Source organism: Anser anser (assembly GCF_964211835.1).
Source record: "Anser anser genome assembly, chromosome: 5".
Lineage (NCBI taxonomy): Eukaryota > Metazoa > Chordata > Aves > Anseriformes > Anatidae > Anser > Anser anser.
In genome coordinates, this window is record NC_139725.1 from 33,246,390 (window position 1) to 33,271,151 (window position 24,762).

The 24,762-nt window shown below is 50.9% G+C and overlaps 1 protein-coding gene across 2 annotated transcripts; it reads right to left on the reverse strand.

Annotated features, from left to right (window-relative positions):
• Nucleotides 1-3,946: 3,946 nt before the first annotated feature.
• On the reverse strand, nucleotides 3,947-24,722 carry LOC310900259 (transmembrane protein 151B-like). 2 transcript variants are annotated; one of them, XM_083837971.1, is made up of 2 exons: nucleotides 23,544-24,625; nucleotides 3,947-6,996 (listed from the first exon to the last, which is right to left on the reverse strand). In XM_083837971.1, exons 1-2 carry the CDS (start codon nucleotides 23,631-23,633, stop codon nucleotides 5,566-5,568), a joined length of 1,521 nt encoding a protein of 506 aa, XP_083694097.1. In that variant the 5' UTR covers nucleotides 23,634-24,625; the 3' UTR covers nucleotides 3,947-5,565. The 2 variants fall into 2 exon arrangements, 1 of the variants encoding a protein (XP_083694097.1); XR_014584957.1 differs by lacking the exon at nucleotides 3,947-6,996 and adding an exon at nucleotides 13,671-15,056 and having other exon boundaries at nucleotides 23,544-24,722.
• Between the last annotated feature and the right edge of the window lie 40 nt (nucleotides 24,723-24,762).

Consider the following 24,762-nt stretch of genomic DNA (forward strand, 5'->3'; position numbering starts at 1 on the left):
CCGCCGCCGCCCCCGGCCTCGGGCGGGCAGAGCCCCAAGGGGGGCTGCGGGCAAGGGGGGCCTCCGAGCCCGATAACCGAGACCGAACACCGAGCCCGGGGGTTCCTCAGGGCGGGGGGACACGGGAGGTCGCTGATCTCCCGCCCTGCATGTGGCCCGCCTGGCCCCGGGCTCCTCAGGAGCCCTCAGGCACCCACCTGCCCTCGAGGGGAGCAGGGCTTGGGGCCGGCCCCCACAGCCATGGCTGTGAGGGGATCCCCAGACCCCTGAGGCATCCCTGACCCCCTCGGCCTCCCCTGCCCCCGAGCCTCGCCAGCCAGCGCCCCACAGGCTGCATGGCCGCCCCAACCCTGTCCCCCCATCGGGATCCACGTCCCCTTGTCCTCCTTTCTGCTGGTGCAAGAGCAGGGAGAGGTCTGAGGAAGGAGAACTCCGCTCTTACAAAGTTACCAGCGTGGTGTAGGGAAAGTCACTGGCAATTAAAAAAAAATGAATACATCTGGCACTGTCTGTAGGAATTATGGTGAGGATCTCAGTTGAAAGACACCATAAGGAGCAATGTCGTTACAACACAGTTTTCAGCTCCGCAATAGCAACCAGCATACGACACTTACCTAGCGGCTCCCGCAATACTCCGCAAACCTGGATAAATAGAGGAGTGCGAGGAAATAGTGTTATTCCCGTTAGGCGAATAGAGAAACGGAGGCACAACAAGGTCGCGTATTTCCCTCCCGAGTCATAGGCTCTGATCTTTTTGTTTTTCTTCACCAAAGCCATTTGCCTTTCTGATAGGAATTCCTAGGATATTGGAGCAGGGCCAAGGGGATTTCATGACTGGAATTAAAATGTCACTCCCTCCCAAGTTCCTCGCTCTGCAAGGAGGAGACACTGACAAATCAGCCCCTGGAGAGCGTGCGGCAAGTCTGGGTGCTCTCGGGTATAGGAGGCACTGACATCCCCTTCACTGAGACCGTGACAACTCTGGGGCTCAGAGGTGCTGTGCAGGTGGATGCTAAAAGCTTCACGCGCAGTCGCTGTCGCTGCTCTCTCCCCCGTGTATCCGTATATACCCATCTGTCGAAGTGCACTGCGTGGTTCGGCGCTTACTCATATGGAGAGCGCCTTCTAGAAAGTAGCTCCTTCTTCAGCTTTTAGTTGCCTCGTGAGAAAAGCAGTGGCCATTGCAATAACGCTGCGTTTCTACGGCATTGTGCTCCCGAGGGTTTCAGGCAGATTTACAATTAGAGGCTTACGGCACTACATTGGCCCTGTGGGCACAGGGAATGTGCTGGTTTGTGACCAGGAGCAAGGAGGCAACAGCAATGGTGGAGACTTGACCAAGACCATGGGGGGAGGCAGTGGCAGAGGGAGGCAGGCCTCCATGCTGCGTGTCCGCAGCATGCCTAGATCTCAATGGGCACAGTGTGCTTCGCCCAAATGTCGTGTGTGACCCTCCCAAAGGCTGAAGGGGAAGGGGATGGAGAAGGGAAAGGGAGCTTTTATCTGCCAAGGGGACCTTGAGATGGGAACTTCTTGCAGAATGACACAGGCCAGGCTCTGAGCTGGTGTAAGACAGCAAAGCTTTGCTGGAAACAGAGGAACAATGGGAATTTTCACTAGCAGGGGATCTGGCTTCAGCTCTTCTGAGAAGGGCTTTATGTCAACAGCGAGAGGCAGGAAGAGCCATATGAAAATTGGACCAAGATCCTGCATGCACTGCCAGTTGGAGTGCAAACTGCTGTGGGAAAACTTACAGAGGAGTGCTATATTACCATGCAGAAATCAAAGGAACTGGCGATTCTGAAATGCTTTTAGGAACTGAAGGAAAATAAACTCTCCTGGCCATTCATGTCGCTGAATTAAGTGACACGGCTTTGTTCTGCAGGCTGTGACACCAGTGACAGTGCTGCTGTGAGCAGGCAAAGGACAAATGCAGGGGCTCACAAATAATTTGGTGCTTTCTTCTTTTCCTTACTTTTGCTGCTGTGACAGTGTGTTGCCACCTCTCACCAGACTTGCTGGGCAGCGTAGGCATGCTTGAGAATATGCCTAAGAGCTACACAGTAACCAAGAGGTGAAATCCCCATACTGAGAGACTTCTGAAGACACAGGACAAAGAAAAAGGCAGAGAGCGAAAGAGGGAGGCAAGGAGGCAGGGTGGGATTTGCTGGACTTCCTCATCTTCCTCTGCTTTTCAGCCTTTTCTAGTTATTGAAACCCATTGGGACAAGGATAGGTTGGCCCATCCCTCTCTCTTCAGGGTGAGCCAGTGCTCCAAAACACCCATATCAGAAGCCACAGACCTAAAAGGTCAGCAAAAGTGGCTTGCTTGTGCCACTGCTCCATTGCCAAAATAGTCTGCAATTGGACACAAAATCCCCTTGTTTTGTGTAAGGTGTTTCCACAGAGCCGCCAGATTTGAGAGCTTGTCCTCTTTGTCCTCTGCCTCAGGATTTAAAGGGCAGCAGTGTCCCCTCCATCATTAGGGGACTGATCCATCACATCAGGAAGCTGCAGCAATGGCAAGAGTGACAACGACGTGAGGTCCAAGGGTTGGCAGGAGCAGCCCTGCCCTGCTGGGTAGGAGTCCCAGGATGACTGCTCAGGTGTTTCCTGAGCGGGTCATCTGCAGAAATCAGCTTATTCAAGCCCAGGCCACTATGGGAGCTGCTCCCAGCTTTCCAGTTACCACCACCAGTGGCTACAGCAAGTAAAAGGAGGGAGCTCCAGCGGGGTGGGGAGGGGGACTTTTGCAGCTCAGGGAATACTTCTCAAATAAATTCCCCAAGATTGGGCCAGATCACAAGGAGCAAGGAAGTAGAAACCCTCTGGGCTTTTGAGAGCCACTGGATCTTTTTTTTTTTTTTTTTTTTTTTTTTTCCTTTTGAGGACACTGCAAAGGTTAAACTTGGCATAAACTGTCTCCATTCTCTGCCCTACCCATCGTAATAATGGGATTGCTAGAGCTTGTTCATGTCGGATAATAACACTGTTTAACGTGGCCACTTCTGAGGACCCAAATATAACACTCAGTCCTGAAATACATATGGGACCCAGCTGGCTATGCCAAGACCTTGGACATGGCATTTAAAGTTGCAGGTGGCTGCAGCAGCTACTCGAGAAGACTGAAATGCTCCCTGACTCTGCCCGGGGCAAGCTTGCCATAACTGAGTTCTGCTGCTCGTTTGAGATTTATCCGAGCTGCATCCGAACTCTGTTCTCTTTTAATTTATATTATTCTACCATCTCTTCCCTTCTCCTTTCTTGTCTTCCTCCCTAACACCTCCTTCAGTCAGTAGCAGTGTTGAAATATTCCAGCCTCTGTGTTTCTTGAAGCAAGCTTCAGCCTCCTCCAGCTCTCAAATCTTCCATATGTGCTGGTTTAAACTTTCTGTCTGAGTGGAGACAAGGGGAGGGAACCATCTGAAAGACTTGCATTTACTCCATCTTCAGAATAAAAGTAAATCAGAGATGAGTCTGAGTCTGGAGTTCGGGTCTGATCCTTTCTTCCTTCCTAGACTCTTGGCTGGGGGACTGGGACTTGGTCATTGTAGGGTGGATCTAAGTCTGGATTTTTTTAATTTTCTTTTTCTTTCCTAAGTTTGACATTTATCCATTTAAGGATTTTGGTCCCAGTCCAACAATAATCATTACCCTGAGCCCAAACCTGATTCTTCCATGTGTCTGGGTTGGTTATTCTTTTTTAGAGGTGATAAACTAACACATCATATGTGTTATCTATCTTTTGCAATAAATGCCAAGCTGTCAGAATGAAAATGTCACATAAATCATACATAAAGTATTTACATTAAAAAAGATTGACTCATACAAATTTAAACCTTTCTGATGGTGCCATCCTTCACAGCAGGTTAGCCAGGTATTGCCGATGTGAAAGCAATGTTTCTATCTCCGGAGTTGAAATAAAACACAGTGCATCAAAACGGAGTCATCAAACCAAAACAAAATATATTTAACATGGTGCAACAGTCAATGCCATAAGAAATCACCATATAAGTATGCAGTTATATATACTCCACACATACCGATATGACTTTACAAATCTCATATTACACATAGATACACACAGAACTGACTCGGGAGGAAGCATTTGTTGCCAGCCCCTTGGTTCCTTACCTACTTGCTGTAGGGAGTTACGACACTTTCTTTTCGACATTTACTGTATTGCGATTGTATTGCACTCTCCTGCGAGTCATGGTTGATGCCCATCTCTGCCATCCACATGATAAAATGGTACAGAGCTTGCTCAGCGCATGGCTGTCCCTTGCGGGACAGAGGTTTGGCAGCCTGCAGGGTCCCTGATGGGTCCTGGGCACGGCCAGGAGCTCCTGGGTCAGTCCCTGGCTCTTGGGAGGACTCAGTTGGCTCTGCCAGGACTGGTCACCTCCTGGATGTGACCCTGCTGAGCTGATCTAACAGGTTACTGAAGGCTCTGCACCTGCTCATGGGGAAGCTGTGCAGGAAGAGCCTCTGAATTACCAGTGGGTGGGTTGTGGTGGGTTAACACCACGTTTACCTTTCCCTCCCTGGCCCCTCTCTCCTTTGCCAGCCCTTGCAGCTCTGAGCAAGTGGTAGGAATGAAATAACCACAAACCTGACCTACAGTCCTAAAAATAGTGGCACTAACAGGGCACTGATCTACATTACGGCTCTCGACGACTGCTAACACTGGTGGAGCTGAATGAGGTTAACTACAGCTGGAAATGCAGCAGCATCTCTGCCACAGACCAGGCAGGGCAAGGTTAGCAAAGGGCATGCTTTTTGCTTTATTCATGTGTCTCACTAATCTGTGGTGAAAGTCTTCAGCACTTCTCAGGGGCATATCTTGTGGCTGTGTCAGTGGTCAGTGAAATGTGTGCTGCAAATACCTAATTTTTGGGCAATGGAAGCCAATTACAGGCTGAAAGACACCTGGCAAAACCCCAGAAAGACCCCGTGAAAAATTGGAAAGCAGAAATGAGAAAACCGAAATAGGAAGATAATGGTAGAGAGAGAAGAGAAAGTGACTGGTGAAAATAAAATTTTAAAAAGCTTTGTTTGGGGTTTGCTGCAGGTAACTCAGAGCCTGTGGATCTGAATTCTCCTCCTGACTTGACATTGACTGGCCGCAGGCCTTTCAGTGCCTCGCTTGGCATTGCTGTCTCTGAGTTTCTTACCTTGCAGGGCATCCAAGAGGGCAAATGCACTGCAAAACACGGGCTTTATGAATCCTCCCGTAGAAACAGCTGTCAAACACTGTGACTGAAACGTAAAGGAAAGAGTGGGATGGGAGAAGAGGCACAGACCCAAGGAACAAAGAAATAGTGAGGAGTAAAAGAGCAAAAGGAAGAGGGGATAAATGAACAGGAAGACCAATGGGAGAGGAAAATAAGCTTTGGAAATGAGGTTGGCCACTTGTCAGGGTGACCATATCCTCGTGCGATGGCAGGTTTTGAACTGAAATCCGCAGCTTGTCCTGCAGACTGACGTTTGCAGGCTGTGGCATCTCTGCAGCCACCACAGTTAAGCTGCCCCAGGGCAGAGGAGCCGAGAAACCATGGGAGCCCATCACAGAGACGTTTCCAGACAGGAGGAGCGTCTGACGTAGAAGTGCCGTCCGTCGTGCCCCTCTGGCCTGTGCACGATCAAGACAGGGAAGAAGCGGGCGTCATGGTAGGTTGGGGGGTTTTCATTGACAGCCAGCTGGCTGGAGTAGGAGCAGCACTGCTCGTCATGGCAGCCCCGGTCAGCGATGCTGCTGCTGCGGCTCCTCCAGAGGCCTGTCCTGTGGGAGCCGTGGACACGGCAGAGGGAGAAGCGGCTGGTGTTGAGGGACAGGCGGGAGTTGCCACTGCAGCTGTGGAAAGCGTGGCGTGAGAAGATGGAGGAGGTGCTGGAGGTGCGGTTGCAGCGCTCGCAGCCGTGGGTCGCTTCGCTGTACCGACACACTGTGTAGCTGTTGTACGCCGGGGAGTCGGCCAGGTCCATCAGCATGGCCTCCGAGTAGCTGGGGATCAGCTGCCGGTTGGTGCAGATGTGCCACTCCAGCTCTGTGCTGTCCTGCGTGGCGTCTCGGGGCATGCGGTACCTGTAGAGGGGCTCCTCCATCGCAGTGGGTGCCGTGTACTCCAGGCCCAGCAGCTTCTCCACGTGGTAGTGGACATACGCAGTCCGATACTCTATGAGTACCCTGAGTGGCCACGAGATCATCAGGATGGCAGCCACCCAGAAAGCATAGTGGGACACGTACCATGGGAGGTGATCCGGGTCCCCGTAGGCCATCATAAGCTCTTTAAAGTCTACGTTTTTGAGCTGCATGCCTTCCCTCACCTCCATGTAGTCATCCAGACCCTCAATCTCTGTGAAGAAGTGAGCTCTCTGGGTCAGGTAAGAGTTCTCAGACTCAATGTTGGCAAAGCTGAAGCATTTGGTGAACCTCAGCTTGGTGGCTGTGTAGCTCTCCAGGCCCAGGAGCTCCTTGGAGATGTCCTTGTACCCACAGTGAGAGTAATCAAACTCAGCTTCAGCCACATGGGTGTTGACCCTTTCGTGATAGACTTGCGTAGTGGTGTAGGCATCGCCATTGCGGTACCGGGTCACCTGCCGGGTTCGCCGCACAAAGTGATAGCTGATGGCCTTCCACCAGATGCATGGAGTGGCTTGCTGCATGCGGTTGATGCATTCATAGACGCTGTCCACATCCGCCTTGTACTGCAGCTCTCTCTTGACGTGGCAGTGCCAGCACTCCACCAGGTAAACCACGTAGAGCATGGAGAGGAAGGCCAGTGGGATGTAGACATAGCCGTCTGAGCAGGGGCTGTCGTGGTAGATCATGGACTTGCCCTTGAAGGAGCTATCGAAGCTGAGCTTGGTGACCCGGGCCAGCTGACACCAGGCCACCGCTCCCAGGCAGCCGTACATGAGGATGGAGAGGAGGAGGCATTTCCAGTGGGACTCTCTGCACATGCAGGCACTCAGGGACTGCTTCACGGGGCGTTGCTTCGAATCACACCACCGGGGATGGGGGGAGAAAGACAAAGAGAGGAACCTGTCAGTCACACTGCTTTACATAGCACACACATGGTGCCTTTTGCTTTCCAGACTGTGTCTGGGTTCACTCTCGACTGCCTGAGGACTGGGACACCACCCTACTTCACAGAAACGGGAATATAAACCGCTTTTCCAGAAACACTGGGGCCTCTGTGGGGGCAAGACAGGCCCCCACACCCTCCACCATGCAAGGAGCCAGCACCCGCCCTTGTCTACACACCCTCCTCTGAGGCCAAGAGGACTTCACAGCAGGTGACCCGGTCAAAAGCACAGGGCTGTGGGCTTGCCCTGTGATTTGGGGGGCTCCTGCACCATGCTGCCGGGGGGGCAAGGAGCAGTGTCCTAGGTGGAGCCACAGCCCCCTGGATCGCACAGCACAGGGGACCAGCGCCTGGCAGAGCCGGAGCTGCCGCCTGAGTCAGAGCTGACTCAGCCCCAGCCCTGAAACCTACCGAGTGATCGACACCATTCTCTTGGAGGCGAGCCATCAGGAAAATTACCAGATTCAAGCACATTTATTTGAAAAAATTGTCAGGAGTACTGCACAGTGCAGTATAGCTGCAGGCTGGTTAGAAGACGAGCTCCTACCTAAAACACCTGAGTGGTTTAAGCATTAGAGCTAAGGGTGTATGAGTGAACATCTAAAATGTAGCAGCACATCCCTTTCTTTCAAGTCACAAAAGTCAGGCTGGAAGTGGAGGGGGAGTTTGCATTCTTGTACTCCCGCTGTGCTCACTGAGACGATGTGATTGCAGTCCTTACCCCAGCGATGTTGCAGCGAATCAGCTGCATTGTCATGCTATGTTGGGCTATAATAAAAAAGGCCAAATCCAGCCAAGCAGCTAGCAGAAACAAAGTTGTCTTTCTGCAAAGAGCAGCAGCAGCATGGGTTACACTCCTGGCTGGCAGCTGCTGGTCCATAGAAAGTACATGACATGTGGAGGGCTGAATGCATTTCTCTCATCACCACCATCCTTCACTTCCCCCTAACTCTGAGAAAACGACAGCGAGAAAGCAGTTACATGCTGATATTCGTGCATCATCATGCCCTCTGCTGAGCCTGATTTTATGCAAAAATAGAAGCATGCTGCTACTCCTTCTCCCAAGGGGCCACCATGCATCAAACTACTGCATAGACACCAGCAGATGCTAGGTTTGAGAAATGTCTTCTCTTTTTCTCCAGAGATAAAGTTCTCACCCAATATAGCTTGCTCAGACCCAGAGTAGTTAGGATTCAGCAAGTAAGCTTGAACCAGCGAAGAGTTTAAGGACCAGCATCTTATGACTCAGGAAATAATAGCGTGGCACCACTAGAAAGAATTTACTGTTCTCTCAATGAGATGGAAGCATTGGCACCTAACCTTGCAGGGCTATCAGATCAGGTTTAATACTATTTAATACTGCCTTTTTTTTTTTTTTTCTGCGAGAGAGCCACTTCTAAGTAACTGTAGAGGTTTTTATGATTCGTTTTGAGCACTGCCAAATAGACTACACAGGGTTAGGTTTTTGATTTTGTAGCATCTAATCTGATGCTGTGTAAGTGCAGAGTAATTTTATTTATTTTAGGGAGCTACACCATTCATCTTCAGCAACTAAGGGCAGAATTTGGCCCATGATTCTTCCTGATGCATCCAGAAGAAACCTACAAAGAATTTCTATTCTGATCCCAAGCCTTCTGTATATATTTGTGACAGAATGAAGAATAATTATTTTGGACTGTGTTCTCTTTACTAAGGTCATTACTGAAACAGTGGCCAGAATGGATGCAGAGGAGCTAAACAGGGCACCGTACATAACACCTTTTCTGCACGTAGGGCAGAGAAAAGACCTTAGTATGGGAAAGAATAAGGCTGTTTTCCCTAGCCTTTGGCAGGAAGCCTTGTGGAAAGCAACAAAGTGGCTTCAGGCAGTCCCCAAATCAGCTGAATACTATCTATGGGAGTTTTGGGGATGAATTCCTGAGTCTACATGCAGTCATGAAGAGTTTCATCTCTTGAAACTCTTGTCAAATACCCACTGCTCTGTCCCAGTGCCATTACTGCTCTGACGTAGGCTTCTCCCCAGCTGCATGCTGGCTGTCCTGGCTCCTGGGGACTCTGCCAGGAATCTCTGTCTTTTGTTCTTTCTCTTGACTTTACATGGAACTAGAGTTTTTGAGCACTGTCATAATGCAAAAATATGGACTGCAATGAAGAACTTCAAACCTCCAGCCTTTTTTCCCCTGAAGGTTTACTGCGGTGAAGAAAACTCTGCGAGTGAAACTCTCTACTCCAGTCACTGGGATGGAGCAGGAGACAGCAGGGCAGGGTCCTATCATGGGAACTGAAGTCCATACTCAGCAAGTTGTTTTCACAGGTACATCTCACACGAATAGAATCTGGTTAATACTCTGCAGAAATGCCAAGGACCCAGCTAAGGATGTCTAGCAGTCAGTTATAATGTAAGGTGTGTGCTTAAGTACTCCAGGAACCCCAATCCTTTCCAGAACCCATTGAAAGCACTCTCAGCCTGGCCCTGCATGCAGCCATGCAAGGGCTGTCCCGTGTCAGTTAAGGTACTGTTTGCCAGAGGCACTGCAATCCCCACCTTTCCTTTTTCTCCCTTCCCTTTGCCTAATAAACTTCACTGCTCTCTGAAGCTCCGTAGTCCAACTTGCAGCCCACAGGTTGGCTCCTACCCAAGAACTGATTCAACCAGCCCTGCTGGTTAGGGTTATCAGTGGCCATACTGGAGCCTGAGAGCTGGCAAATGCCTCCTAACGTGCTTAGCCCCATGAAATGCCACCCCAGCTTTGGGGAAAGAGGTGGCTGCGATCTCACCAGTCTCAGAGCAGCACTGGCCTGAGCTGGCAGCAGCTCCAAGGCTTGCAGGTCCAGGTCTCTGTATGCATCCTGTGGAGACACATCAAAAATGGCCTTCAGACACCTGCACTGAGAGGGCTGGATCTGCCCGAGCTGGGGTACCTACACCGTTTTCACTGCAGCTTGTAAGAAATGCAGCTTCTCTCCTTCCTGCGTTAGTGAGGCCACGCAGCTGTAGTGTCCACTGGCAGATCTCTCGGATGCACACACACCTATAGTCCAGCTCAAGAGGGCCTTGGTGCCTATAATCCATTGGGAAAACCATGATTCTTTTCTTCTGACCCACCTCCTCATACCCTGCTTTGCTGCTAACCAGACCTCACTCTTTGCAGTCCTCAGGTATAAAAGGTTCTCTCCTCCAGGGTCTGCCCCTTCGGCTGTCCCTCTCATTTTACATCCTGACTATGTTCATCTAGACTATATCTCCTTATTTCTCTTTATAATATTAGAAACACTACTAGTGTGTTTGTAAGAAAGATAGGAAATGTAATAAATAGTTACAATAAAAGTATCAGACATTCAAAAGTCTAATAAGGAAATATATCTTTCCATCTACCTTTGCATAACAAATTCATTAACATGTTAAACCAGTGGCTCCCAGACTTTATTAATTAACATACCACCTTCTTGCAAGCATGGTGTTTGTGGTACTACATGGAATTTTCTCCTTGCCATGTGCAACGTTTCAGATCGAAATGGGGTAAGCTTGTGTTTTGGGATGACTACAATAAATGCTTAAGAAAACTAATAATTTCCATGATAACTTGGGCCAGTCAGCGACCGAGAGCTGCATTCTCTGGGGAATGCTGTGGCTTCTGTGTCATTTTGATGTGGAGCAAAACCATAACCCATGGAAAATGTTAACAGAGAAATGTAATTGAAGAAAGTGAGGTCAGCGAGCCCTTCAGAAAGCCAAGGCCAAGCAGCGACTGCCTCAGAACAGGCGAAAGCTCAGTCACCAGGCACCTTCCCTGCAAACTAGGGCCCACAGATTTGGGTCACTAACCCAAAACAAAAGGTCGGGGTAGCCCTGTTCCAAGCTGCCCTTCCCCACTCTACCTTTACATCGGGGCTTTTTGGCCTATCCATTCCAAAAAAAAAAATTCCAGCAGAGAGATGTAACTGCATCCCACACAAAATGGAGAGGCGGGTCCGTGTTCTCCCATGGTCTGTTTGTTGTCTGGTGGCGTGGAGTCTTCCAAGACACTAAATGATAGATGTTATTTAATTCGTTGCCGCAGTTGCTGGAAAATAGTCTGGAAAGCCCTAGCTGCTGAAGGAAAACTGGAAATTCAACTGACACCTACAGCAGACAGGAGTTTCCAGGCTAGCAGCATTTCGATTATTTCTCCTTCAAGAAACTTTGTGCAGAACTTAGTTTGCAAATGATAAAGCACTCAGGCAGTGGCTGAAAGGGCAATTGCCTTCAAAGACACCCTCGGATGGCGGATGCTGGAGATCAAACGCTGGTATGCAGGGACCGGCGTGGAGCCGGCACACCCACCCTGCTCCTGCCCCAGCTCTGCAGCAGCCAGCTCGGCTTCTGGCTGCAGCAACAATAATTAAAATCATTTAAAAGTAGTTCATGCTGTAACAGCATGCAGATTTGGGCTGTTCATCCTGCATAGTGTAAAGTGCTGGGGAGAGAGCAGAGGGGGAGCATGTGGCCCAGCACTTGGCAGCTGGAGTAGAGTGTGGCCAGGGGCTGGAGGGGCGGGTGACCAGAGTTTTGGCTCTCTCACCCATCTCTGGACTGCTTGTGAGACCAGCATGGAGATGCAGGCAGCTGGGTTGTAACTGGTAACCATCCTACGTGAGCTTACAAGCAACTACACTGAGGTGGCCAAGAAGGCAAAAAATTACACACACACCCCAACACACACACAGACACACACCGAGCCCTGATTTGTCCTTAAAAGACACATTTGAGCTGTAAGACTGATGCTAGAGAACAAAATATTTCTGGGTGATTTGTGTCCCTGGGGTCCCTTCCTCGTGATGGATGTATAACAAGGATGAGTTTCCTGGGGTGCAGGTCAAGGCGGGCTGGATGTCCCTGCTCCCCCAGACAAGCATCCGCCATTAGCATGCGTAGGAAGGGATGCTCAGAGAAGCCCAGACTGATTCCACCAGCCCAGGATTTTGGGTGCCTACCTTTAACCTCTAGTGCCTCAGTTTTATCAGCGAAGGCTCATTGCCTTTGCTGACCCCTGGACACCAGCACATCTGATGGCCAGATTCACTCACTAACTACATGGCTGTCCTAGGTGATGGCTGGGATGGTTACAATACAACAAAGAGCCAGATGGTTCTTTAGTCCTCACAGGTAGTCATAAGGATTTTTCCTATTGACTTTGCAAGACTATTCTGGGTCAGAAAAGTTCAGCTTCTGTTATGATCCAAGCTACCTTTACACCTTAAGACCAGGAGACACCATACCTTCTCTCTTTAGCTCCTATACCTCACAGGCAGTGCAATTTCACTCTACAATCCTACGTACATCCCAGTAACTGGTGGTTGGTGAAAGCTCATCTTCCATAAAGACACACTGCATTAATTTATAGACAAAAGCAAATGAAGGGCCTGCAATCCCTTCTGCAATTTGTTCTGATGATGAAATTTCACTGCCATTGTAATTTTGTCTCACTTTAGTCCCCAGTGATGGCAGTGGGGATGCCCATTCTCCATGTGATGAAAGACTCCTTTCATACTGCTGCCTTCTCTCTCTGAAGGTGCTTCTCCGTGCTAATTTTGACACCTCTAAGCTTTCTTTTGACATATTAAATGGGTCAAGGTCTCAAAGTCCTTCACTGAACAGCTTTTATTCCAGCTCTTTGGTACTCCACTCTCTCTCTGGCACCTTGAAATCCTTCTTATGTGTAGCCTGCAAGTGGATACAGAACTTCAGCATTCATTTCACTGACATCATACCAAAGCATGAAAAGACCTCCCATTCCCACACATTTTCCCTTTTTAATATCACCAAGAATTGCATTAGTAGATTTTGGACCAGCACCACCCTGGGTGTGTAAATTCAACCATTCACTGCTCCTAGGTATTTTTTGAGTCACTGTTTTGAGGAAAACTAAAGACTTGGCTGCACTCTCTACCCTGAAATGAGTAACTTCAGATTTGGCTTTGGATTGAATAACAAAATTATTAAATGAAGCAGATCCCTCCGTAGGACAGTGCTCATCTCATTGTAACAGCACAGCCTGGTAATGTTTGTGCCAACTGTAAATGTTACCAGCAGTAATTCTATGCTTAAATCCAGTGGATAGTGTCAAATCTAGTAATTATTCCTCCAGAACTCTGCCAATCTAATGGCTAAATACCCCATTAACATATACAAGACAACCGTCTTCATAAAGCCAAGTGTCAGTCATTAGAACAAGGCTGTGGGTGTTGTGTGGACACCGAGGCGCTCCTCACACTTCCAGTGCTGACTGCTGGGGGTAATCCTGCAAGCAGCTCTAGATGCAATGCTAAAACAAATCCTGCCAGAGCTTCGGTGGAGCACGTCATTACCTAGCTTGCTGTTGTCATATGCTATTAATCAGTAGTTGTATTTTACTCCAAAAGCAGGAGTATGGCAGTGTGGGCTTGAAGCGTTACTTTTTCTTTGCTGCTTATGGCATGCAAATGGTTACGGTGACAATTACAAACCTCTTGTTTTGTCCACTTCCAATCTGGACTGCCGGAATAAATTTGAACTGAAGGCTACCAAGCTGACCCTGATGGACAAGGAGAAATAGCCTGTGAAGTTCAAAGGAAGCTGTTTAAACTGTTTTGGAGTTAGTCTTTAAAAAAACTGTGTATTATTTTGCCATATGTTTACTATTTCTCTGTAGCTCTCTAACAATTAAATGGCTTTTTCCTCTTCTGTCAGACTCAGTACTTCAGTCTCTTTGAAAACTCCATCATGAGCTGGATAGGCAGAAAATATGCTGCAACAGCAGGAATTTATTCTAATGTTTGTTTTGTGGACAGTTTTGGGTCCAAGTTTGACTGCCTGTGTCTGGTTTGCAGTCAGATATCTGGGTTCCCCAATTTCAAAAGCATTTAAATTCTCCTTCGGGGAAATCATGCCAAAAGCATTTCCTGTCCCTTGAAACCTTACGTGTGAACGTGTTTGCCCTTGGTGGCTGACCTCAAGAGCTGCAATTTTGCTGAAGCAAAATGCTATCATGTCTGAAATGAAAGAATGAGAGAAAACAGAGGGTACTGAAGACGTGGCCTGAATGGAAACAGAGAAATGAGAAGGAAACACAGGAGGAGGGAGGCGAAGAGGTGGAAGAGAGAAGAGGGTGGCCTAGACATGCTCCAAATGCAAATGTCACCGAGGCAGGGAAAGGGCTGTGGTGGGTGAGGACGGGGACCTGCCAGCCTGGGCTGGGCCGGGAGGGAGTCGGGCCCATGGAGCAGAGGCATGAGGCAGCGCCTGGTGTCACGGCCTGCTCCTGCTCTCCTCCAACACCACGGGGTGACCTGAGCACTGTCTTCAACAGCAAAGTGACCCCACAGCTCGGGGTTGCTCATATGAGCAACAAGTTGATCTTTTGTTTTCGTTTTAGTTCTGCAAGCATAGTCTTCCTGTCCACAGGGAAAAAAGAGAAATGCTGACATAGGACTGGAAGAAGAGAAATAGAAGTAGAGGAGAAAGAACTGAAAATGGGGGATAAATTAATGCCAGCCACAATTTCATTTGCCTCTGTGGATTTATACTTGTGACAAATACATCCCAATGAGATAGATGAAAGGGGAAGAACAATCAATAACCACAAGTCACACACTTTGGCAGGTGGCGATCTGCCTGGATGAAAGCAGATTTTTGTCTCTGACTATGAGGCTTCTTCCATCCTGATCAGGAGAGGGCAGTGGAAAATGTTCCACTGCTGATGGACGTGGCAGGATGTAATGCAGAGAGGACCAGCAAGTCCTTGCCAGACGAGCTTTCAGCTGTGCTGTTGACCGTAACTGAGGTGAGCTGTGACGCCAGGACTAGCCTCCAGTTTGCTGTGAAAGGCCTCACATGTGTCCAGTGAGACAGGGACAATGCAATGAGGGCAAGGAGATCTCTACCCCACTTCCCCAGTCACCCACCACGGGCGTGGGTGCAGACATCAGCCTCCAAGTCCTGAGGTGATCCTGTTGAAAGAATCAAGGAGATCGGGTTGACCAGGGAGAAGGCAACGACAGGAGAAGAGTCAGAGTACAACCTCTTCTTGCCTCTCAGGGCCAAATGAACTCCTAGGTGAGATGCTCATTACTACAGAAAGAAAGGAGCCTGCAGGGCTGTGCTAAACCAGATGTTGGTGTACGACAGTTAGAAGTACTCCTCCACCATGTGACCCAGTCTGGGCACCACATGGGGCATTGATAATAAGGCCTGGTGAGGGAAAAGGGAGATATTACAACAGTCATCTCATAAATTCCGTCCTGGGGAGCCTGAAATAAAATCCCTCCTCTTATCCATCTTGAACTACAAGAAGCCCATTACCCCCAGCTCACGCTGAGCCAGTAGAAAGTGCTCTCAGCATGGCTGCCAGCACGGAAGGAAAGGGAAATATCAGGAATAGAAGGCAATGTAAAAAGCCATTTAGCATCAAAGAGAATTTCCCTTCGGTCCTTGAACACGTCGTACGGTTGTTGCTGCATGTACGTTTTGAACGCACCATTTGCTCCTCTGCCATGGAGCTCCTGACAGAGTGAAAACCTCACGCAGGCAGGGGCCATGACGCCAGCACTGAGCAGAGAAGCTCTGTGACTTGGTTTAACAGGAGCAACCTGCACGCATGCCACATGTTGGTTGTGTCACCAATGCGGAGGCATTCGCTTCAGCAGCTGTACTCCTGCGGTGAACGGGGATGGCTGGGCTTATGGTTGTTCAAAGCCCCGCAGAGATTTAATCTCCTCCTTCCCTCAGCGGAGGGCAGAAAGGTGCAAAAAACGGAGGCACTCAATTCTCTCCCCAGCAGAGGCTATCACGGGACAAGACAAACCACGAACTGGCACACATCTTGCTGATCCACCTGAATATCAGCTGATAGGACCCCCCTGAGGTACCGCAGAAAGGCAGCCCGTTACTTCACACCATTCACCCTCATGAATTCAAGCATTAAAGCCACCATCTGAAGAAGAGGAAAGCAGAGGTCAGGACAGAAGGAGCTTCCAGTCCTCTAAAATGTCAGAACCAGAGGTAGCTCTTACAGGATACTTTTAAGTTCTTCAAGCAGAAACAAAGGAAATCCCAGAAAAAAAAAGGCATTTGGACCCCAGCCAATATACATGCAGAACATTGCATCGGGTTGGGAAAGCTGCCCACTAAAATTTAAGGGGAGGAAGGTGAGGGGCGTGAAGCATTCGGCCCCAGCCGCCTCCACCAGCGATGCACGAGCAGGCTGCTGCAAGGAAAGCCACGCAGGTACATTTTTGGCGCAAAGGAATCCTAGCAACAAAGCGGTCACCATTTGCAAACAGAAGTCAGGGCTGTTTTAGTGACATCTTCCTACAAGCTCGCAAAATACTACACTAACAAAATTATCCCTTTCCCCCCCAAATTGCTGACGTTGCTGCCACTGGCTTTTGACTCAGCAGTGACACAAAGTCATATTCCCTACGCCTCCCCCTTGGATATCAACCATTCCTAGCAGGCACAGAAAACCTGGCTCCACCAGGCAGCCTCTGGTGAGAGACCTACGTGGTGTCTCACCATGGGGCTGGGCCACCGCCTCTGCGGGTGCCCCTGCTGCCTCCTGCCTGGCTAGGAGAAGCCATCCATGGGCAAGCTGAGCACCACCGAGGTGACCCTGCAGCTCCTGTCTTAGCAGCCCGGGTGAGAGGATATGAAGGGGAGATGGTGGCCTATGAGAGGCCACCAGAGGCACCAGCAGGACCCCATTTACCTGCCGTGCCATGCCCCACATCCATGAGAGTAAGGGCAGCAGTCAGTGCCAGGCAGAGGCCCACCAGCCAAGGGGAAACAGGACGGCAGGGACAGGCTCCCCATGCTTCATTCTGGGGACAGGGACAGTGTGAAGGGGAGAGCTCCACGTGGTTGACATCTTCTGGCTGGATCCAACAGGAATCCATGCATACTGTCTTGCTAGCTCCTCACTGGCTGTCGGCCAGTTGTCTAACGCCTCGGTTTAGACAGACTTTGCAAATGAGAAAAATAGTTTGTTATTGTTAATGCCATTTAATCTTTGCTTAGGCTAAAGGAACACCCTGAGATTTGAATGGGGGATAGAAACTGGTTACCTAAGTGGTAACCAGTAAAACCAGAACAAAGTGGCTCAGTGAGTTGGTGTCTCAGTCTCCTTCCTCCCTGTTTCCCATGTGGGACCTCCCATGGGCCAGCCATGCTTCAGCAGAAGACCTCCCAGCACCACGGCATTGGGCTCAGGCTGCGGCTGTGCCTGGTCCCTTGTGCTGCTGAGCTGAGCCTCCCCCTCAATAACATCTACCACTGCTCTGCTAGACTCAGAGAGTGCCTCTCCCCATCCCTGCACCTTTCTGAACACAGCTGGGACCTCGACGCTGTGAGATTTTTTTTTATAATGGTGCTCTTGTTAAGACGAGGTAACATCCCAGCAGCTCATGCTTCCCAGTGAGAAAAGAGGATTCATGATGAATATCACTCCTTTCTCCCTCTTGCTACTCTTTTCTCTCTCAGAGACACGTTCTGCAATAACCTGTGACAACACAGCATGTGAAACTTCCACTGCAAATTCATTTAAAACACCTAATGGTTAAGAGAGCTCCTGGGAGCCAGGACATCTGGGTTTTATTTCCTGACCTGACCATGGTGTGGCTTCATCACACCTTTCTGCACCTCCCGAAGATATTGAAAAAAATAGCATTTGTAAAGTGCTTTCACATGAGCAATGCAGCAGCACTCTCCTGGAGGAGGTGTGAGCCATCCCACCCTGCCACTCCACGTACCCGCTGGTGGGAACCACGGGCTTTGCCTCTTGCCTTGGCTGCAGAAGAACAGGCCCCTGCTGAGGCCCGTGGCTGCTCCAGCTCCATGGCACACCTCAGGCCTGCCGACAGATTGCCACTCACAGCTTTTCACCACATGCCCTCGTTGCCTCCTTCCTCCACCAGGTACTTGCACTTCGGGCTGGTCACCTCACCTCCTGGCAGTCCCAAGGGGTTGTTTTCCAGCTTTTGGGTCCTCAGCGGGACCCCCATGCTGGCTAGACCCTACTGGTGGATGCTACCACCCAGCCTCTGTGGCACTCCATGCAGGAGCTCCACGCTCCATCCCCTCCGTCCTCTCCAGGGGACACACACGGTGCCATGAGAAGGACTGCTGAGTACACCAGATACCACTTCCCAACCTCAGCTCTGCTGCAGGAAAGCTGCCAGCCTGCTGGTGCTGCTGGTGCCACGCAGCCGGGCTTCTCCAGCCTTCCACTCTCCGTCTGTCCTGCCCGCTCCTGCAGCATCTCCCCCTGCGGCTCGGGGGCCCGAGGCTGCTGGGGCAGAGCTGAGGTCGCTGTAGGTGTTGCCTGTGGTGTGTGGTAGCTGTTCCAGGTCTGGGATGAGTGGGGGAAGAACAGAAAGCATAAACTGTTATGCAGTTAGGCCCAGGAACTTCTCTTCCTTAATTTTGTGGCTTGGGATGAGATGTGCTGCGGGCAGGGCGGCCGCAGCTTGTGTAGGGTCCAGCATGGGCGGCATCCCAGGGATCATAACCCGCCTAAAGACAGCGCTGCCCCTTGGGTTTTGGCTAGTTAGCAGCACCGCTACGAGAACCGTGACCTCGGCGAAGTTTCATGGTGCGCTAGTTTTAACTTTGTAGTTTTTAAGCTCAGAGGAGACGGATGAATGATTATAGCCTGAAAGCGAACCCTTCAGTGAACTATATTTTTCATGATTAGAACTTAAAAACTAATTAACTACTTAACCACGCTTTTCTGGAAACTGGAGCTCCTGCTATAAGTGAGAAATCAAACAGAGCCTTATCTGCAGTGTCACAACAGTGTCACCGTAACAACTGCAGGGACTTATAGCGCTGATAGCTCGGCACTGGCTGGGTTTGGTGTTAACTCACTGCTGCGTGCTAGAACACACCCAGAACCAAGCCCCACTGAATACAGACCACTTTGGGACATTTCACTCTTCTAAATCTCTGTTCCTCTAGTGTCCCTGGTCACCAGCAAAGCTGTGAGCTATTTTATTTCAAGGTGTAGGAAAAGGGGAGAAGCCCCATGCTGTTCCTAGGGAGAAGACACCTTCTACCTCATCCCTGCCATGGCTTCCACCGAGTGAAAAGGAGCCTTGGTGACCACTCTTCCCTTCTTGGGGAACATTATCTTCTGAGGTCTCTGAAGTGAGAAAGGGAGAACAAGGAGCATATTTAGAGTTTCAAAGCAGTGTGCAGACCCCTTGCCTGCTACCAGCCGGCTGGCTGTCCTCCTGAGGGCACAGCATTAGGAACCAGGCCTGGATGGGACCTACCACCTGGTCACCTTGTCTCTCCTCTCCCACGAGGCAACATCTGTGCACTTAGCAGCTGTTTGCCAAAGCTGTCCTCATAACCCTCCAGTGATGGAGCTCCACAAGCTCCCCAGTCACTCCAGTCCACTCCCCTGAGACAATTCCCTTGCTGGAAGGAACCAGGAACACCAGCCAGGAGGAACAACGTAGTCCAATCTCAGCCACGGCTGTGATGAAGCACTCTCTGTTGCAGAGGACAGAGGACCTTGTCCTTGGAAGCACCCCCAGCTGGAGCCCAGGCTGCCACTCAGAGCTCAGACACATCCATCTGTTGTTTCCTATCTATTTTTTTAAACTCTTGTCAGTTTCTCGTTCAAAGTACGGAGAAGAGAGACAACTTCAGGGCACCAAGAACACGCACGTGAGCAGAAGGTAAAGTGGGGCACAGAAAAGAACAAAAGCAGAGTAAGATGTGATGCCTCAGCATGGATTTTCTTTTGACAGGATCTGCAATGCAAATATTTCCTGGAACTGCAGGATCATGAAAAATAAGCTTTCCTGTTTTTCCATTGCCACTATTGATGGAATTGTTCTTTTGTCTTTATGAGGGAGATGACTTGAATCAGGAAATGAGGTGCTCTCCTTGATTTGTGTTTGCTGAATGAGTGGGCAGGGTGGGTAGAAAGGGGCTAGCACTGTTTGACCCTCATTCAAGAGGGGCAATACTGTGCACCATACAAATATTACCTCTTTGGTCAATTATACTCACCTGGGACGGTGACAGCCTTCCACTAGGCCAACCGGTAGCTATTATTCAGGGTGTTACTGGAGCAGGTCTTCTGCAAGAGCTTTGGAAGAGCTGAGGGGAAGAAAAGTGCTTCCCTAGGTCCCACATTTCATGCTTGGTACCTCCTGAGCTTCTGCTTAAAAGACGGCAGGGACCAACATTAACCTCCTTCACAGGCCCTCTGCCCTCTCCCCTTTCCAGCCCCAGCTCCTGACTCTGTTTCCGATGAGCAGAGAAGCCTCAGTGAGGACAGCGAGCCTCTGCAGGAGGAGAAGGCAGCCACAGAGGCAGTGGGGAGCCAACAGGCTCAAGGGGGTCTGCGAGGGAGAAGGCTTCAGCAGAGCAAGGGGGGCTGCTGGTGAGGAAGGTGCAGCTACGGCAGGCCTGATAAACCTGGGAGGGCCGCCTGCCTGCTTCCTCCACCACCTCCCATCCACGTGGGTGCGACTCCGCTCATAGATGGGCACAATTTAAAGCTACCTAGTCTAAGTTATTTGTGGCCACAAACAGCGCTTTTGAAACCGACTCCTGTTGGGCTTTGCATTGACAGCAAGAGGCAGATGAGACAGCTTTGAGTGGTCTTCCTCTTCTGCAACATTTCTAAGTACATCATCACGCTGGTGACCATGGGTTCTAGGAACGTTTACCCATGAAGTTTTCCCTCTTTTATTTAGACAGACTAACTGATTGTGCTATGTCATGCCCAATTAGAGTCCTCAAATATGTAAGACAAGATAAAACCAGTCATGGACAACTGCTGTTTGACTCTGCCAATACAGACAAGACAAATACGTATTTCAAAATGTCAAGTGGCTGCTGCTTTCAGCTTCCTTCAGTGATTAGTTGGCTTTGGTAGCAAATAAATGACGTTTTTACTCACCAGCTTCTCTTTCCTGAAAAAAAAAATCAGCTAAGTTTTAAAAATGTAAATATTTCAGACCTTTTCCTAATTGAGGTGTAAATTGGCAAAAATGCAGAAAAGTCACTATCAGCTCTTCAGCGTAGGTGTAGGCTGTCACAGTAACTAGCAAGACAAGAAAAGTAGCCAGCCCACAGCTTAACCAGGGCAGGACAGAGCAGTGGGGAGGAAAGTGAAAGAAAATATGTCCAGAGAATAAATCGAGAGCAGTAACTGCTGAAATGTTCAGAAAAACATGTCCTTTCCATTCCCTCGCCTCAAAGACCCTCATTCTTTTTCACAAGTGTTGATGGGGTGGTAAAATCCTACACCACCACCAAAAGCATGACTGGTCCAGGTCATCCAGCTCTAGCAATCGATATCTCAACAGAAAAACAAAAAACAAAAAAAACAGCCACCAAACTACAAAACAGCAGAATAGTGGCAGGTAATCCAAGGGCTTGCTCTGACATTCAGCACTGCCAGCAGAAAACCCAGGTGGCCCTTGGAAGGACAGGGCCAGGGCTGCAGCCAGGGACCGAGCAGCCGCTCTCCTTCCTGCTCCACAGCTGCATCCTCACTTGTCCTGTTTTCATGAATAAAAACCCAGACTTCAGGCACGTTCTCTGCCACTCAGTCAGGATTTTATCTCACATTGATTTATTCCCCAATAAAGACAATTTTAAGTCACTGTTTAGATTTAAGTCCATGTATTTGATCCAAGTGAAATCCATAAATGACAAGACTAATACAGAAGACCATGAAATGCCTATTTAATTCAGTGCACTTCAATGCAACTGCAGGTCCCAGCACCAAAGAAAACAACACTATTCACATGGAGATGGAGGAAGCAAGAGCAAAAGACCAATGATGTAGGACTGCAGGGTTAAGACATCACTGTTACAGGCATTTGAGATATAGACTCAAATGTGCAAATGCTTGTATTGGAACAGAAGAAAAACTGAGAAGAGGATGACTGAAGCAAGATATAATGTGCTTAGCAGAGAGATCAAGTGCTCTCATGTCTAGAAACGGCTTAGATATTTTTATGGTGGACTTAATATATTGGAAAGCCTTCTGTAGCTTGTGGCCATAGACCAAATAAATCAAAAAATCCCTTCCAGTATTAACCATCTATTGATCTTCTGCAGGGCTGTAATTACATTGGGGAGCTCTACCGCTAGAACAGCAGCTGTATCATGGGCCCAGCCACAGCTCGTAGCGGTGAACTGTGTCGCAGGTGTTTAAAAAGCAATTGGACAGGACAAAACCCTAATTTTCACCCACAGAGGATAGTTTTTTCAGCCTCAGCTGAGAAGTCAATTTTCTATTATAGGTACTTTAAAAAGTGTTGCTTGGTTTTAACCCAAGCATACGGCAGCTCCATGTAAGCTTTGCTGAGATTACGACCATAGGACCACGGGACTGCTGATGAGTAATGTAAACATTAGGAGAAGCTTTAAGCGGACAAATTGCACACAGAAACGTTCCGGGGTTGCCTTCACTTCTGTTTGCAGTGTTCTCTGCCTGCGTGGAGGCTGCTCCATGCATCCCCAGCAGCATCTGTGCTTGCTGTTAACTATTACAAAGAAAGTTCAGCCACTTCCACGACTTGCACGCAGATTACGCAATGCAAGTGGCAGACCTGTCAAAACAGTCGGGAGCAAAGGCTACATTACGGTTAGAAGAAAACCTCAGGCATTCCTAACACCGGGCCGCTCGCTGTCCCAAATGTACAGGACTGTAAGCATATTGTCATCGGCTGCCACACAGCCCTGCAGCTCTGTCTGGCCGGTGCCTTGTGGCTCAGTGTTTTTTGTGTCACCGCTCAGACACATCAGTCATTCCCTGCCGGTGATCTGCAAGGCCACAGTGAGGGCTTCGCAGCTGACGTGAAGAAGCACATTAAGCTGTTATTTCCTACGGTGTTTTCTGCTGCAGATTAGGCAAGAAGAGTGCCTAGGCCCTGAGACAAAATGGGAGGGATGTCCTCAGTCCTGTGGCCCAAGCATTTGAAAGCCACCGAGCCCCAGGCTGCACACCCATCCTGCAAGTTATGCCAGCGCCTGAGAGCTGCAACCCCAGGACCCCCCCCGACCCCTGGGCAGCGGCAGGCACCCCTGGCCCCCCAGGTGCCGACCGGGACAAACTTCCCCTGGACAGGCCCCGTTTCTCCCCCTGCATCCTTCCCTCTGCAGCCTCCTCCCGGCTGCGGGGACCCCGCCCGCACCGCCGGCGCCCCGGGCACTGCAGGGCGCGGCGGGCAGCGCTCCCCGCACCGCTCCCCGCACCGCCCCGCACCGCTCCGCACCCCGCCGGCGGCCCCCGCACGGCGGCTGCAGGTAGCGGCCAGGCTGCGGGGCTGCCTCCCGGCTCTGCGGGCAGCCCCCCGGGGCTCCCTCCTTCGCTCCCCGGCCCCCTCCCCACGCCCTCCCCTGCCTCTCGTCCCCCGGGACCCCCCCGTGAGGGTGCCCCCCCCCCCCCCCCTCCCCCGGCCGCTCACCTCCTCCCGCTCGGCGGCGGCCGCCCCCGGGGCGGGGGTGCTGCCCGGCCCGCTCTCAGCAGCCGCCTCGGCATCCCCCTCCGAGGACATCCTTGGCCATCACCGGCGGGCGGCGGGGGCTGCGGACCCCCGAGGCGGCAGAGAGCCCCCTCGGGCCGCCCCCCTGCCGGGAACGGGGCCGGGAACGGGGCCGGTGCGAGCCGCCCCCCGCGCCCAGAGCCGCCCCGCCGGGTCCGCCCGGCTCCTTCCAGCATCCCAGGCAGGCGGGCAGGGAGGGAGGGAGGGAGGGAGGCGGCGGAGGGGAGGAGAGAAAGGCGAGGCGGAGGGGGGTGCCCCAGCCGCTCCCGGCCCCCCCCCAGGTGGGAGCCTCTGGGGGAGGCTGGGAGCCGCGGGGGGGTCCTTCCCTCCCTTCCCTTCCCATCCCATCCCCTCCCGTCCCCTCCCCGCCCCGCCCGGGGGCTCCCCCCCGCCTCCCCCTGAAGGCGAGAATCCCTCCTTCCCTCCCCGGGTCCCTCTCCCCGCTTCTCCCCAAGCCCGCACCTCGGCCGGGGCAGGAAGGGGGCGCGGAGCAGCAGGGCAAACTTCCCCGCTCCTCTCCCCGGCCGCACCGGGACCCAGCCCTGGGGCTGCCCCGGCCCGGCAGGAGGGTCTGCACGGCCCTGCTGCCCCCCTGTTCCCTCCCGAGGAAATGGAGGCACCCCGCTTCTCCTGTCCCTTTCTCCTTCCTCAGGGTTTCATCCACCCCCAGCACAGGTCTCCCCCCCCGAGCTGCAGCCTGCCAGGAACTCCCCACACTGCCAATATTTCTTCCTCCCGCCCGCATCCTGCGCATCCCGTCATTATCTGCTCTCCTGCTGCCCAGGACTGGTGTGCTGCACCATCTTATCTCGGCATGTTTGCTTCATGTTTCATTACACTCTTTGCCTTGTGAGGCTCATCTCATTTGATCTGTTTCTCTCTCGGTGCCCTAGAGCAGTATATATTTTAAATGCTCCGTAAAATCTTGCAAACGGGCAAGTGAGCAGACTTGAGGCATCAACCCTAGCTTGAATATTCGCACCTCAACTCCTGCTCCAACATGCTTGCTGCTTTTCAGGCGTGCTGCTCTGTACAGCTCCACTCCAGCGTAAGGCACTTGGGCTGCATACGGGGCTGGTTAGGAGGGCTGCAGAGCAGGGAACGGGGCTTGGTGTGTGGATGTACAGAGAGAAAAGCCCCA

What these genes read in the sequence shown, in the direction of transcription:
- LOC310900259 (XM_083837971.1), bottom strand. Translation starts at nt 23,633, where the DNA reads ATGTCCTCGGAGGGGGATGCCGAGGCGGCTGCTGAGAGCGGGCCGGGC. An exon ending in CCGCCGCCGAGCGGGAGGAG is followed by an intron (nt 6,997 to 23,543) that starts GTGAGCGGCCGG and finishes TGTGATTCGAAG; the next exon opens with CAACGCCCCGTGAAGCAGTC.